General features: G+C 45.3%; 1 protein-coding gene across 4 annotated transcripts in view; it reads right to left on the reverse strand.

Moving 5' to 3' along the window:
* The window catches only part of NNT (nicotinamide nucleotide transhydrogenase), a 60,322-nt gene extending 45,787 nt beyond the window's left edge, over nt 1-14,535 (reverse strand). The window contains exons 1-2 of one of the 4 annotated variants that reach the window (XM_088653015.1): nt 14,463-14,535; nt 475-682 (exon numbers count right to left, since the gene is read on the reverse strand). In XM_088653015.1, the coding sequence (XP_088509141.1) occupies nt 475-628 (154 nt within the window). In that variant the 5' untranslated portion in view covers nt 629-682; nt 14,463-14,535. Of the gene's footprint in view, nt 1-474; nt 683-13,347; nt 13,461-14,173 lie in introns of those variants that run through there. The other 3 variants (XM_060280310.2, XM_060280311.2, XM_060280312.2) reach the window with 3 other exon arrangements.
* Nucleotides 14,536-16,448: the final 1,913 nt, after the last annotated feature.

Here is a 16,448-nt window from a genome sequence, read left to right on the forward strand (position 1 = left end):
TCACAATTCTGTACCTTCCAAATATAACACACGTCTTCACTAGCAAATTACTAATCATTATAATGGGCAGGGAGCATACAGAAGGAGCGATAACCTTACACAAACCCTGGGGGTGCATTTTGACCTCCTGCAGGATCTCTTGTCAGTGAAGGCTGGGCGACCTAGTTTCAAAGTGGAGGGAAGGTTTTGCCCTCACAAATTAACCCATGAGCTTAGTGCTTTCTTTTTCCACTGAAAGGGAGCTTAGCAACCATTCACTTACAATGGGAGAAAGAGGAATAGACTCAACATTAAAATCGAAACTTAACTTGCTGCCTGCCCTTGGCAAACCATCCCAGGTTCCTTTTATGAATTATATTAGGAGAGTGACAGAATGTTGGAAGAGGGGATGGAAAGCTGGGAAGTGGCTTCTACAGGTGTCAAGAATCAGACCTGTTAGTTTGAAATCATGAATTCCTATCTGAACTCACATACCTGGCTTGACAGGAGCCTGGCACCAGAGCACCTGGTGCACGCGGAATGCTCGTAGGCATGGTGTCTTCACAGTCTTCACCTTGTGAGACAGCGCACTGTTGAAAAGGGGACTGGAGCAGCTTGTCGAAACTGTACGTAGAATAAAACTTGCCATGTTGTCCAATTTTCAGCAGGCAGGATCACCCCGTTAGGAAGCCACACAGATGCCCTGCCATATACAAAAGCATTAGCCCTTTAGCAAATAATAGCACTGGAGACTTGCAAAGCAGTCTATTCAAAACATGTGTCACTTCAGATTGCTATTTGGATCCATCAGGACTTGGAGGGGGAGAGGTTAACAAGGTCCACAGGTTCTTTCTCTGTGTTGTATCCAATGTTGGTACCATCTCACAGTGTTTTAATACCTTCAGCATCTTAATAATTTAAACAAAGAATATAATACACAGATTTCATTTCGCCACAGTACAGATGCAATAATCTCTCTTCCAGCTTAGACATACCGTAGCTACTTATTTCAATATAATGACCATAGCTCAGGGACAGAGAACATGCTTTGCATGTGGAAGGTCCAAGATTTGATCCCTACCATCTCCAGATAGGGCAGGGGAAACACACTTGTCTAAAATCCCAGAGAGCCACTGCAGGCAATATAGAGCAGGCTGGAGTAACCAACATGGTGCGGTTGGACACTGATGCCTATCAGTCCCAGTCAGCATGGTCAATTGGCAAATGATGGAGTCCAACAGCACTGGTGGGGATCACACTGGCTACCCCTGATGTACGCAATTCCAAGCTGGAATGACTGTGTCCATGCAGCCATGTAGCGTGAGCTCCCGGAGCCTTGGGCAGGTGCGTGCATGCACCCAGGGCAGGGCACACAGTGCAGATGGTGAAGGATCCCGGCGCAGCACCCCAGCCCTCGCCGCAGACACTGCTGGAGCGCCCCATACTGGAGCCATGCAGGGCCACACTGCACCGCCTGCCAACCCGCACAGGGGGAGCCTGGCCAACCAACACGGCACTTGGTGAGCACGAACCATGCCTCCAGCATGACCTGGCCCAGTACTCTTATCCATAAGTGTTGGTTCCTCTGATGCTGGGAAAGAGAAGTGCCGGGCCAGGCTGCGCTGGGGCGCCTGCTTTGTACCCCCTCAAAAATCTATGCCCAGGGCCATGGCCCTGCTGGCATCCTCCATGCTACACCCCGGGTTCATGGAAGCTTCCCATGTTTCTATGTTAGTTCCAAGACTGTAGTCTTCACGTTTCAGTTACAGTACTTTGAGCCTTCACGTAGCAGAATCTCAAATGCCAAAATAAGCTGAACAGCAATTTATATATAATTATGTCACAATCGCAACAATACTAACTGTAAACTTTCCAAGGGTGTCATTAGTATCACCAGTGATTATACTTCAAAAAAAAGTACTGGGTACAATCCAACAGCCTTAAAAATTAATGAGAGTTTTTACCATTGTTGTCACTAGGATCTAGGCGTCATTACCAGCAAGCTGATTGAATCTAGCTCCATATGTTTTATGACGTTCTGCATTCAAAACAAAGCCGGTAAGACTAAGTGTATTGTTTTCAAGGATGAAGACTACAAAGGATGGCAAGCTGTAAGAAGCCCAAATTACCGGTATATACTGGTGATAACCTACAGCATAGATTTGCTACCCTGCACAGCATGCTGAAGTGAGGTTACATACCAGCAGATAACAGGCATTTCGTAATGCTGGTGCCAGCCAATAATGCGTAGCCCAGGAATTAATTCTCTCTTTTTTCTGCAAATTAATTCTCTTTTTTCTGCAAATAGTAGCAACACTTTGAGGCACTCAGTCTGAAGAGTTTGTGCAACTTGAAAGTCTGCATATTATCATTCCAACATAAATTGATCTCGTAAAAAATCTTTTTAAAGGGAGGATTAATACATCAACAACTATTCCATGTAACAAAAAGCGTGAAGAGGTATATAAAAAAAATTGCTGTTTAATAGCTTTTAACCGAAAACATTTATTTCAGCACTGAAGAAACAAAGCACCCAGTCGCTCTCCATTCATAGATTAAGTTAAACTGTAGGCAACATTTTTGCTACTCTCTTGGAAAAAGAAATAAAACACATTGAAAATTGACACCCACTACAGTATACAGCTGCCCAATAAGTGCACAGTTATAGTACTGTATTTCAAGACACCCAATATGCCAGCAAGTTTGGTAAGGTGCTACACCCAATATGCCCAATATGCCAGCAAGTTTGGAAAACTCAGCAATGGCCAGAGGATTGGAGAAGATCAGTCTACATCCCAATTCCAAAGAAGGGCAGTGCCAAAGAATGCTCCAACTACCGCACAATTGCGCTCATTTCACACGCTAGCATCAACAGTGCCAAAGAATGCTCCAACTACCGCACAATTGCGCTCATTTCACACGCTAGCAAGGTTATGCTTAAAATTCTACAAGGCAGGCTTAGGCAGTATGTGGACCGAGAACTCCCAGAAGTGCAAGCTGGATTTCGAAAGGGCAGAGGAACCAGAGACCAAATAGCAAACATGCGCTGGATTATGGAGAAAGCTAGAGAGTTCCAGAAAAAACGTCTACTTCTGCTTCATTGACTATGCAAAAGCCTTTGACTGTGTCGACCACAGCAAACTATGGCAAGTTCTTAAAGAAATGGGAGTGCCTGATCACCTCATCTGTCTCCTGAGAAATCTCTATGTGGAACAAGAAGCTACAGTTAGAACTGGATATGGAACAACTGATTGGTTCAAAATTGGGAAAGGAGTACGACAAGGTTGTATATTGTCTCCCTGCTTATTTAACTTATATGCAGAATTCATCATGTGAAAGGCTGGACTAGATGATGTGGGAATGTTCAGGAATGTGGATGAGGAGATATTGTTTAATATATCCTATCCCCGCTTGCGCTAGCAAGCACAAAACTTTAGCAGAGTAAAACATTCCCCTTTTGCAAAATACACAGCAGAAGAACGTTTGCGCAGGCTTGATTTAAGCCACTAAAATAAAGTGTATTTTCCTGGTATTTCCCCTTTTTCCCTCTTAAAAGAAAAGACACAACACAATGCTCTTAAAAGTATAAAAGATGTTTACTTACAAGCATCTCGAGGTACAGCACACTCAAGAGGTAGACTTGCTTAGTTAAAAGGTAATATATACATTGTGAAGTTCACTTATAAGAAGTGAGACTCCATCTCATCTCTCTCTCTAGGCTGGAGGCCTTGAGGGAGAGACTCACTAAGATGTGTGTAGTCCAAGAGGTCTGGTCCAAGAGAGGGAAAATGGCTGTTTCCTTCAGGATTTATCTGCCACTTCCTCAACTCATTTGCATGTGAAGGAAGAGGAAACTACGCTTAGTCATATCCTCCTCCTCAGTCCTCCAAGTGGACTATCTAGGGATTGTTGTGACTTGACTGCACTTAACCCTTTGCATCCCACAAACCCCTTCTCAGGCAATTCACAACATACACAAAAACATACATAAATAACTTTAATCAACCACCCAAGAGTCCCAGCTTGCCACGAAGATCCTGGAACTTCTCTCTTGGCAGGGGCTTTGTTAGGACATCTGCAGTCATCTGGTCAGTGTTGCAGTAACACATTTCAACAAGTCCATCCTCGATCACCTGGCGTATGTAGTGGTACCTGACCCCAATGTGTTTGGTGCGTGCAAGGAACTTTTCACTTTGTGTCAGCTTCATACTGCTCTGATTGTCCTCCATCAAGCTGACAGGTCCCGTTCTTGGCACGCCAAAGTCCTTCAGGAGCTGATCCAGCCAGGGGATCTCTCTGCAAGCTTCCGAAGCCGCAATGTACTCAGATTCTGTGGACGATAAAGCTACACATTTCTGTTTATAGCTGCCCCATGCAATAGCTCCGTCCCCATACATAAAAACATAGCCACTTGTGGATTTATAATCCTTATTGTCCCCAGCCCAATCCGCATCAGTGTACCCAAGCAGTTTAGGGTCTCTGACAGCTGGCAGTTTTAATTTACAGTCCATGGTTCCCTTTAGATAACGAACAACCCTCTTAACTCCAGCCCAATCATGCTCAGTGGGACAACTTACTTTCCTACTTAGGATCCCCACTGCACTTGCCAGGTCAGGTCTGCATGTGGTAACCAAATACAAAAGTTTGCCGACCGCTGACCTGTATTGCGTGTTGTTTGGCAGCAACTTCGAACCTTGTTGATTCTTCAAGAAGTCTGTGGCCATCGGTGTCGCAACTGGGTGTGCGTCCTGCATCTGCATGCTTTCAATCAGTTCAGTTATCTTTTGCCTTTGGCTGAGTAAGAACGATCCATCCTCTTCTCTCTCAACTTGAATTCCCAAGTAGTATTTCACTTTTCCAAGTTCCTTGACCTCTACTTCCCTGTTGAGGTGTTTGACTATGTCTTTATAGTCTTTCTCATTTGACGTAGAAATTAAAAGGTCGTCAACAAAGGCTAAAACGTACGAAGACTGTCCATTCCTTTGTTTGGTGTACAAGCACTTATCAGCAGTCCCTTGCTTGTACCCAAGCTGCACCAGCATCTCATGGAGTTTCTGGTTCCAAGCCCTCGCTGCTTGCTTCAAACCATAAAGTCCTTTCTGCAGCTTGCACACTAGATGTGCCTCATTTGGTTTAATGAAACCTTTGGGCTGCTTCATATAAATCTGCTCAGAAATTTCGCCGTGAAGAAAGGCTGTCGCAATGTCAATATGGTAAACTGACATTTGCTTAGATGCTGCAATACTTAAAAGTAGTCTGACACTGCTGTATCGAACTGTCGGTGCAAACACTTGATCGTAATCCTCTCCATACTTCTGGGAAAAACCTTGTGCCACAAGCCTAGCTTTGTAGCGTTGCACCTCCCCTTCTGAACCCTTTTTAACCTTGAACACCCATTTACTTCCAATTGCTTCCTTACCAGGAGGTAGTTCTGTGAGTGTCCAGGTCCTGTTCCGATGAAGTGCATCTATCTCCTCCTGAGCAGCTTTCCTCCAGAGACTGGCTTCATCTGGTGGCATCCTCTCTATCTCTTCCCATTTGGAAGGTTCCTGTGGAGACGCCGACCTTGTAAGGTAGGACAGCCGTAATGGTGGAACACCTCTGTTGGTTCTGGATGAGCGTCTGACCTCTGGTCTTTCGACCGCATCAGCTTCCTCATCCTCCTCCAGCAGTGGCATATCCCCATACAGCTGCTCGTCATCATCTTCGTCTCTGGTGCTGCCAGGGGCCTGGACCTCCACGTCTTCTCGGGTGTCACCTATAGGGGGTGCTACGACACTAGAAGTTGGATTAGTACTTTGTATTGGTTCAAAAGGAAAAATCACAAATTCCTCATCCTGTGGCTCCTTGGAACAATCAATGGCAGTGTCCTTTGTATCAACTTTGCCTTGCTCATCGAAGTAAATTACATGCTGCGAACTTGTCTTGCCAGTTTGCGGATCCAAGACTCTATATCCTTTTCCTCCAGAAGCGTACCCAACTAGGATCCCTGCCTTCGCTCTGGAATCAAGTTTGTGTCTGTGCTCCTTGGGCACATGATAGTAGCACAAACTTCCAAATACACGTATATGTGACAAATTTGGGGCTTTTCCATGCCAAAGTTCAAATGGTGTGCGCTCTGCGCCTTTTGTGGGCAGTCTGTTCTGAAGATAGACTGAGCAACGAGCCGCTTCACCCCACAGCCTGTGTGACAAGTTAGCTTCCTTTAGCATGCACCTTGTCATTTCCAAAATGGATCTAAATTTCCTCTCTGCAATTGAGTTTTGTTGGGGTGTGTAGGCAACTGTGGTCACGTGTGATATGCCTTCTCTAGCCATGACGGCCTGCATCTCATGTGAACAAAATTCCCCACCATTATCGGACATTAAAATGGAAGGGGCTCGCTGGAACTTGTTCTTGACCATGTTAAGATAGTCCCTGAACAATTCCACTGTCTCACTCTTCTCCTTGATAAAGTAGGCTACGCAGAATCTCGAGAAATCGTCCAAAAATATCAAAATATATTTATTACCTCCTAGAGAAGACACATTCATTGGTCCACATAGATCTGTATGGACAATGTCCAATACTTTAGTGCTTCTCTTCTCTGCACAACGTGGGAAAGAAGGTTTAGTTGCTTTCTCACTAACACAAGTTATACATTTTGATGTTGGTGTATTTGTGTTGCTTTGCTTTACCTGCAGACCTCTCACAAGATCACCTTTCTGTAGTTCCAGAATAACGTTGGTGTCTCTGTGTCCAAGTCTCTTGTGCCAGAGTTCCAGACTTCCTTCGTCCTTTTGACTTGGTTGCGCCACCTTTGCAGACTGGTTCTGCTGGTTCTCTGAAACATTAAGCTCATATACACCATCCTTTAGTGTGCCTTGAACATAAACTTCATCATGCTTAGTCACAATACATTGTCCTTTTTCAAATGTAATTTTAAAACCTTTCCTGTCCAAACTGGACACGCTGAGTAAGTTGCAATTAAGCTTTGGTGCAAACTTAACTTCAGTTATCTTAGTATTAATTGTTTCATGATCTACGTTGAATTTCAAATTCACAGTTCCTGAACCAATTGCCTTTACAATGTTGCCATCAGCAATCTCAATTTCAGAGGTTTCATCCCCATTAATCTCATTAAAATACTCCTTTTCATAACAGAAATGAGAACTCGCTCCACTGTCAAGAATCCACTTATTGCGCTTATTTTCACAATCCTGGACAGCTAAACTCCTCTCCTGCATCAACATGGTTTGCTCATGACTCCCCTTCTTAACACCTTGTGGTTTTGAGGGGTGGGATTCAACTTTATCCCCATTTTGACTCTTGCAGTTCCTTGCTATGTGGTTTTTCCCATTGCATTTAAAACAAATTATTTCTCTAGATGTCTGTCTGGACTTTCCAAAATGCTTGGATGCATAGCTGCTATCCTTCCTCCTTGGATTCCTTTCTTGAGAATCAAGGCTATCTCTGCATTCCTCTCTTAAATGGTTGATAAGCTCATTAAAAGTTAAATCCTTTGTGTGATCCATTATACTTTTAAATGGAGCAAACGTAGGTCCCAATGATGCAAGCATAAACGTTACTTTAGTCACATCATCAAAGGCTCTGGGAGTAAGGGCAATTCTTTGAACAATCTCAGAAAAATTCTTAAAATGCTCTGTAAACTCTTCTCTAGAATTCATCTTCAACTTGAGTAACTTATCCAACAAGTATCTATAGGAACTCTCTGTAGATTGTGCATAAATGCGTTCAATGTCCTCTAGGATCTTAGATGCATCATCTTCAAAATTTATCATTGATAGATGCTCATTCCTCAAACTGCTCAAAATTATGTGCTTGGCTTCATCATTTTTAATACTCCAAGCTTCTATCTTAGCTAAAGCTTCTGCATCGGTTCCTGTAGGCTTTTCTTCCTTAATGGCCTGCAGAACACGCCTAGCAGCAAGATAAACTAAAACGCGCTGCTTCCACTGCACAAAATTATTGTCATCCAGCAGCATAAAACTTGGTCTTGCCTCACTATCAAAACTGGAGCTTGCCATCTTAAAACTTCAAAAATTTCCAAAATTCAAAAATCTTTCAAAAATCAAATTCAAAATCTCAAAAATATCTTCACTACCTCTGATCTTTCTCAGTGCTGTAAACTCTGAGGGAGGGGAGGGGTAGTTAATCCCCCAAGCACACTGCAGAACAAAGAGACCATGTGCTCAACCAGGAAATCCTAACTGGAAAAATCCTACAGAGTTCAAAATCACAATCCAAATCAATCCTTCAAAAATACACAAAATACGCAACTCTGGGCCGCAATAACCCTTTGTGGGAATGTTCAGGAATGTGGATGAGGAGATATTGTTTAATATATCCTATCCCCGCTTGCGCTAGCAAGCACAAAACTTTAGCAGAGTAAAACATTCCCCTTTTGCAAAATACACAGCAGAAGAACGTTTGCGCAGGCTTGATTTAAGCCACTAAAATAAAGTGTATTTTCCTGGTATTTCCCCTTTTTCCCTCTTAAAAGAAAAGACACAACACAATGCTCTTAAAAGTATAAAAGATGTTTACTTACAAGCATCTCGAGGTACAGCACACTCAAGAGGTAGACTTGCTTAGTTAAAAGGTAATATATACATTGTGAAGTTCACTTATAAGAAGTGAGACTCCATCTCATCTCTCTCTCTAGGCTGGAGGCCTTGAGGGAGAGACTCACTAAGATGTGTGTAGTCCAAGAGGTCTGGTCCAAGAGAGGGAAAATGGCTGTTTCCTTCAGGATTTATCTGCCACTTCCTCAACTCATTTGCATGTGAAGGAAGAGGAAACTACGCTTAGTCATATCCTCCTCCTCAGTCCTCCAAGTGGACTATCTAGGGATTGTTGTGACTTGACTGCACTTAACCCTTTGCATCCCACAGATGAATCCCAAACCGGAATTAAGATTGCCGGAAGAAATATCAACAACCTCAGATATGCAGATGACACAACCTTGATGGCAGAAAGCGAAGAGGAATTAAAGAACCTTTTAATGAGGGTGAAAGAGGAGAGCGCAAAATATGGTCTGAAGCTCAACATCAAAAAAACCAAGATCATGGCCACTGGTCCCATCACCTCCTGGCAAATAGAAGGGGAAGAAATGGAGGCAGTGAGAAATTTTACTTTCTTGGGCTCCTTGATCACTGCAGATGGTGACAGCAGTCACGAAATTAAAAGACGCCTGCTTCTTGGGAGAAAAGCAATGACAAACCTAGACAGCATCTTAAAAAGCAGAGACATCACCTTGCCGACAAAGGTTCGTATAGTTAAAGCTATGGTTTTCCCAGTAGTGATGTATGGAAGTGAGAGCTGGACCATAAAGAAGGCTGATCGCCGAAGAATTGATGCTTTTGAATTATGGTGCTGGAGGAGACTCTTGAGAGTCCCATGGACTGCTAGAAGATCAAACCTATCCATTCTTAAGGAAATCAGCCCTGAGTGCTCCCTGGAAGGACAGATCGTGAAGCTGAGGCTCCAATACTTTGGCCACCTCATGAGAAGAGAAGAATCCTTGGAAAAAACCCTGATGTTGGGAAAGATTGAGGGCACTAGGAGAAGGGGACGACAGAGGACAAGATGGTTGGACAGTGTTCTCGAAGCTACGAACATGAGTTTGACCAAACTGCGGGAGGCAGTGCAAGACAGGAGTGCCTGGCGTGCTATGGTCCGTGGGGTCACGAAGAGTCGGACACGACTAAACGACTAAACAACAACAATTTCAAGACAACTTTTACTTCCTCAGCTTGATGTACGAGTTTAAAAAGTTTCCAACAAGCGTACTGTAGTTACTAAGGAAATGCCACAAATAGAAAACACAGGAGCACTGTGAGAATGGATGCCACGTACTCAAGATATTAAAAATGTTTAAGAAATATACTCGGTCCAAGAGAAGAACAGTTAGCCCTTTGCCAAAGGAAGCGAACAGCTGTCAGATAAAAGCGACCCCCTTAAATGAATAACCCACATTAATAATGCCGCTCTCGACTACCCAGGCATTTACCACGTCTGCAGGAAACGCATGAAGCTGGAATCCCCATTTATTAATGTTCCAATTGGCTGCTCTCTGAAAGCAATGCAGTGTATAATTTGCACCAGAGGCACATGATTGGATACAACTCCTTATCAGTCTCTGAGAGGAGTCAAGTTCATTCATTGAGGGAAGGACTTGTGAAAGCCTTCTCAGAGTCTCGACCTTTTTAATTTATGCAGCCTGCTGTCAGCGTCCAATCATCTACCCAGGCATGCAAGTTAACCAGAAGTCTTAATTCACTGGTGCCTGAAACTGTAGGTCAGAACTGTGCTTTATAGCTAACCCTGTTTATTTTTAAATATGTATTTGACTATACCATAGCTTTAGATGTTTATTTTGCCCATATGTCTTTATTTCTCAGGTGTAATATACTGTTATAGAAATTGGGGGGGGGGGTCCCCCTACCATTTCCATTTATTAACTTCAACAATTCCTTCAACAGTGCTAATCAGCAATTTAGTTTACCAAGGACAAAAGGCACTAATTTCCACTGGAAAAAAGATAGTTGGGTAAACAAATCCCACCCTGCGAAAAATTAAAAATTAAAAAATGCTTCTGTATTTTTCAAATACACATGGCATCAGTGCATGCATTGTGTCATCTCACATCTGTAAGGTATTCCAGTTTTCTGGTTTTGAATATGTGACCATGTGCTCCTGAGAATCCAGGGTCTGTAACTAAAACACACTCAAATTATAAGTGGATAATTTATTTAATATAAAGTAATATTAGCAGCACAATCACATGCATGCTTACTCAGGAATCTGACTGTTCAATGGGGATTAGCACCACAGCCAAAATCCCACTGCCCACCATCACCTTGAATATGGGACCTCAAACTCAAAAAATAAGGTATCGTGGCATTTTTGTGGAAACATTATCTTACTACTATTCAGAAGAATTGAGTTTTATGGTTGTAGAAAGGAAACTACGGTATTTCTCTCCCTTATTTATGCCCTTGCTATACATAACTCCGAGGGACCCAGGTGGCGCTGTGGGCTAAACCACAGAGTCTAGGGCTTGCTGATCAGAAGGTCGGCGGTTCGAATCCCTGTGACGGGGTGAGATCCCATTGCTTGGTCCCAGCTCCTGCCAACCTAGCAGTTCAAAAGCACGTCAAAATGCAAGTAGATAAATAGGAACCGCTACAGCGGGAAGGTAAACGGTGTTTCCATGTGCTGCTCTGGTTTGCCAGAAGCGGCTTTGTCATGCTGGCCACATGACCTGGAAGCTATACGCCGGCTCCCTCGGCCAATAATGCGAGATGAGCGCGCAACCCCAGAGTCGGTCACGACTGGACCTAATGCTCAGGGGTCCCTTTACCTTTACCTTTATACATAACTCCAGGCAAATAGATGGCATCTTCAAACGGGGCCTCCTAACCATTTCTGAAGATCAAAGCAAGACAGCATTTGCCAACCTGTTGCCTTCCATATGTTTTGGACTAGAACTTTCACCAGTCCCAGTCAGCATGTGCTGTTTGAGGTTGCTGGGGAGTTGCAGCCCAAAATAACTAGAGAGCAACAGCTTGACAAAGATGAAAAAGGGAAGGAGACAATCTATAAGGTCCAATGTGCAATGCTGGTAATTTGCATATCCAAATGTCTGGGAAGCAGTCGGTGGGAAAGTGCCAGAGTGCCGCAGGCCAATTGCAGTTCCCTGGCGTGTGCTCCCTCCTTTCATGTTTTATTGAAGTACACAACGGCAAAATGATAAACTCTGAAGTGTGTTTGACTCAGACAGTTTCTTGAATTATGCCTGGAAGGCCACAGCAAGACAAGGCAGAGTGCATTGCCTCCCACTACCTACCATACACAATGAGGCCTAAAGATAAAGGTAAAGGGACCCCTGACCATTAGGTCCAGTCACGGACGACTCTGGGGTTGTGGTGCTCATCTCGCTTTACTGGCCGAGGGAGCCAGCGTACAGCTTCCAGGTCATGTGGCCAGTATGACTAAGCCACTTCTGGGGAAACCAGAGCAGCGCACGGAAACACCGTTTACCTTCCCGTCGGAGCGGTACCTATTTATCTACTTACACTTTGACATACAGTGGTACCTCTACTTACGAATAACTCTACTTACGAATAACTCTACTTACGAATGGAGCTCCATCCGCCATCTTGGATGCAGTTTAGATAGGATTTTTTCTACTTACGAATTTTTAGATAGGGTTGCTTCGACTTACGAATTTTTTCTCCCAATGCATTCCTATGGGATTAGACTTACATTTTTTTTCTACTTACGAATGTGCGTTCGGAACACATTAAATTCGTAAGTAGAGGTACCACTGTACTTTCGAACTGCAGGGGCCGAGCAACGGGAGCTCACCCCGCCGCGGGGATTCGAACCGCCAACCTTCTGATCGGCAAGCCCTAGGCTCTGTGGTTTAACCCACAGCATAGCTGCCAAGTTTTCCCTTTTCTTGCGAAGAGAACTTGGCAGCTATGACCCACAGCGCCACCTGCATTGAGGCCTACTTCCAGATAAATATGGACGTGAGACCTGCAGGTCAACAGTATTGCCACAGACTTGAGAGAGTCACACCTCCGCTAACAGTAGAGGTAGCTGACCTGCAGGCCTCCAGAGGTTGCTGGTATCTGGCTCACATCAGGCCCAGCCAACCTGTCCAACAGGCAGGGATGATGGGAGCCATATTCTGACAACCTCTGGAAGGCCACAGATTAGCCACCCTGCCTTAAAGGGCAATCCAGTTTCAAAGATATGCCAACCTAATTGTGTAGCCGTGCCTTTGAAGCAGGTCCCAGAACAAAGTTCTATTTTTTTTTAAAGGGGAGTATAATGAAGCATTGCCCTCTGGCTCTTGCTCTCACATCTTAAAAGATAAGGTGTGACTCCCAAAACAGACAGACTTGTGGCTTCTGAAGTCATGTGAAAGCAACCATAATTACTTAAACCGCTTCTTCCCAGATTCTTCCTCCTCACATGCTGCACAGCTTCTCTCCTGTCCTTTATATGAAAGGAGCCTCCTCAAATCCCAAACAGTGCCCATCTCAAGGCTCAAACAAGGTCGCGTCCTCCATTCCCACCTTACATTTGACCTCCACGTAACAGGCAAACCACGATGTTGACTTTGGCAACTGTTGCGACTCTCCTCTGACAGTTAGAAAAAGAAAGAAAGCTCTCAGAGGCCCGCATGCACACGCCTTTATACCAACTTATTTTTGCTACATAACAATAAAGACACTTTGGCTAAGCTGGCAGATGCAAAAAAAAAAAAAGTGCACTCCTTTTAAATCTCTTTCCCCAGCCCCAAAGAAAAAGCTTCCCTTCACTTAGGAGGCATGTGGTTTCTACATGCCTTACCTGCAAGTTCTTTCTCAGTCGTTTTGTGGCAGGACAAACAGGCCAGGGACTGCCTGTCACAGTCAAACCAACAGATTGCTCACTCAATGGTTGGGTTTTTTTTGGGGGGGGGTGGGGTGGTGAGGAACGTACCAAAGGTGACCTTCCCTCCCGTGCTAAACCCATTGAAAACTCGGACCCAGAGGCGCCTCCTCGCGAGTAGCAGCCTCCCCCCCCCAAAAAAAAACAAACCACAGCCTTATTCCGCTCCTGTCTGTGCTACTCTTAACCATAAGGGGCAAAATGGGAAGCAGCTGCCGCTGCTGCTTTCATCCCCCTCCCCTCCCTCTTTTCTCCTTAACTTCAGCGGGCCTAGAATAGCAACAGTTCTGCTACTCCCCGTTGCCAAAGTTGCGCTTTGTGCGCGGAGGGGAAGCGGCGGGTTTAACTCTTTGCGTGGAAGTCTGCTCTCATTTCATTTTAAAGCATATAAATATATATTCTGTATCAGTCATCCCCACCTCCTCGCAGTCTCCGCTTTTCTCCCCCCCCCCACCCCGACCGCGATGGATGACGAGAAGGGCAGATCCCAGAAGCGCCAAAAACGTGGCACAACAAGCCGCGCGGAAGATGCAATCGGGGGCAGGGGCGGGGGGGGGGGGGGAAAATGTTCCCAAGCCTCAGACGACTCTGTGCATTGAGCAATCGCGGCGAGCGACGGCCGTGAATGAACCGACACCGCCGCCCCCCGCCCCCCAAAAAACAGACACCCAGCAAGCGAGAAGAAAGGAAGAAGAAGAGCCGAGCGGAGGAAGAGAAAGAAGAAGAGGAGACAACAGATCGCTACCTACTTCCCGCCCTTTGCGCCCTGCTGTCCGCTCTGGCCCCGCTTGCGCTGCTTGTCTTTTTTTTTTTTTGCAAATCTATGCAATATTGCGCTTGACCTTCCCGGCTCGCCGGAGCCGCCGGCGCGAGACGGGAAGCCGAAGGGAGAGCAGCAGAGCCGGCGCGAGGCTCCAGCCAAGTGGGCGGGGCTCGAGGCGCCCGCAGCCCAGAAACTGGACGGGGATGGGAGCAAGAGAAGAGAGACCCTGCCTGGGCAGAGGCGAGGTCACGTGGCGGGGAGCCGCGCTCACCTCTTGCGAAAGAGAGGGGGCGGCAGAGGGTCTCTCTCTCTCCGACGCGTCACGACGCCGCCAAGCTCCCGGGAGTGCGCATGGGCGCGCGCTCCTGGGGCTTATTTCATTTTATTTTTGCAGCGCGCGGAGGGGCTTGCTTTCAATTGAGGTTTAAGTGCGCTGCCGGCTTGTCGTTTCTTGAGGGCCCGCTAGGTTGCAGGACATCTTTGGGAGACGGAAAGGCTGAGGAGTAAACCCTACGCAAAAAATCCTCCCCAGTGGAGTCCCTAGGATGGTTGGATGGCGCCTTGTTTTGTACGCCTCCTTCTGTCAACTCCTGCAAGCTCCATAGGAGCCAACTCCTAGGGGTTGAGTCCCTTCAACGCCCCAATAAAATATTTGAGGGGACTAGGCATTGCCATTCTAATAGGGTGCTCGAGCCATGTCTTGTGATCGATTATGTGGTTGGGGCTTACCTACCCCCCCAACTTGAGTAAAATATACCTGCCCCCCCCCTATATTTAATTCAAGTTGGCGGGAGGGGGCAGATAAGCCCTTACCCACATAATAGATACTTGCCAAAAGAATCTTTCTTATTAAGGAAATAAAAATGAAAAGCACCAGTCCCAATACAGATCCTTGGGGAAAGCAATTTCTTAGATCCCTCCATTCTAGCAATTGTAAAATCATTATTTCTACTCTTAAACCAGTTTCCTACTCTTTAACCAGTGGTGCTGTGGTCTAAACCACTGAGCCTAGGGCTTGCTGATCAGAAGGTTGGCGGTTCGAATCTCCATGATGGGGTGAGCTTGGTCCCAGCTCCTGATCACCTAGCAGTTCGAAAGCACGTACAAGTACTGTAGATAAATAGGTACCGCTCCGGCGGGAAGGTAAACGGTGTTTCCCTGCGCTGCTCTGGTTCTCCAGAAGCAGCTTAGTCATGCTGGCCACATGACGTGGAAGCTGTCTGCGGACAAACACTGCTCCCTTGGCCTATAGAGCGAGATGAGCGCCAGAGTCGTCCACAACTAGACCTAATGGTCAGGGGTACCTTTACCTTTAATCTGCACAAAACTCATCTGGAAGCAGTAGCCTAATTGCTTCCATAGTTTATCCCAGAAACATAGTTTCAGTCCGGAAATATACATTTGAGAAATAAAATTGTGAAGTTACCAAGCTGTTACTTCTAGCATTCATAAATTACAGTGATTAATAAAATACTGGAAGAGTTTGGACTTCCCATATGCTGCTTTTTGTAAATAATGGCTTATTATTCTGGAATCTTATAATGGCCACCTCTGAAAGGATGAACTAAGGGCTACTGCTGAAATTCCTGCTTGCACCAGATGAGCAAGCAATCCCAAGCTGCCACATTTTCTAAACACACATTCTTCCTAATGAGTCTTGTCAACGTCAGGGGGTCATCGTTCCAAACAAGCATGCATTGGAATGAAGACTCCTGCTCTCCCTAATTATTTTGATATGAGGACTTTGAAACTTTAAGAACTGGTACCTAGGTTGTTTCTTTTCATCCTCCCTTCTCACTTTTTGTGGCATGTATTTTAGATTGTAAGCCTGTGACCCTACACAAGTTGTCCATCAGCCAGTCCTGACTTTTGCAATATGAATACATGTTGTTGATGCCATTCTCAAGCCATTGTGCATATATAAATGCTTCCTACAAGATGACAGGGAGTGCAGCTCTGTGGACACTTTCTGGGAGAAAGCCCCATTTAGCGTAGTGTGACTTCACATAAGGAAACATAACAATACAATCGTGCTGACTGGCTGCAGTCCTATGCATGCTTTTCAGGGAGTAAGGCCCATTGAACCCAGTGGGATTCAGTCCCATTGTGGTGCCATTTCATTTTACATAGTTAAGAGCAGTGCTGTTTTTCTAGGAAAAAGGGTGCCAGAACTCACCATAAACACCTCCCTCATTCTCTTAGAATAGCAATGGTGCCCACCCGAGAGGTGCCACAACTGAGTTCCAGTGACTTCTGG

This window comes from Zootoca vivipara, chromosome 10 (assembly GCF_965207765.1).
Source record: "Zootoca vivipara chromosome 10, rZooViv2.hap1.1, whole genome shotgun sequence".
Classification (NCBI taxonomy): Eukaryota; Metazoa; Chordata; class Lepidosauria; order Squamata; family Lacertidae; genus Zootoca; species Zootoca vivipara.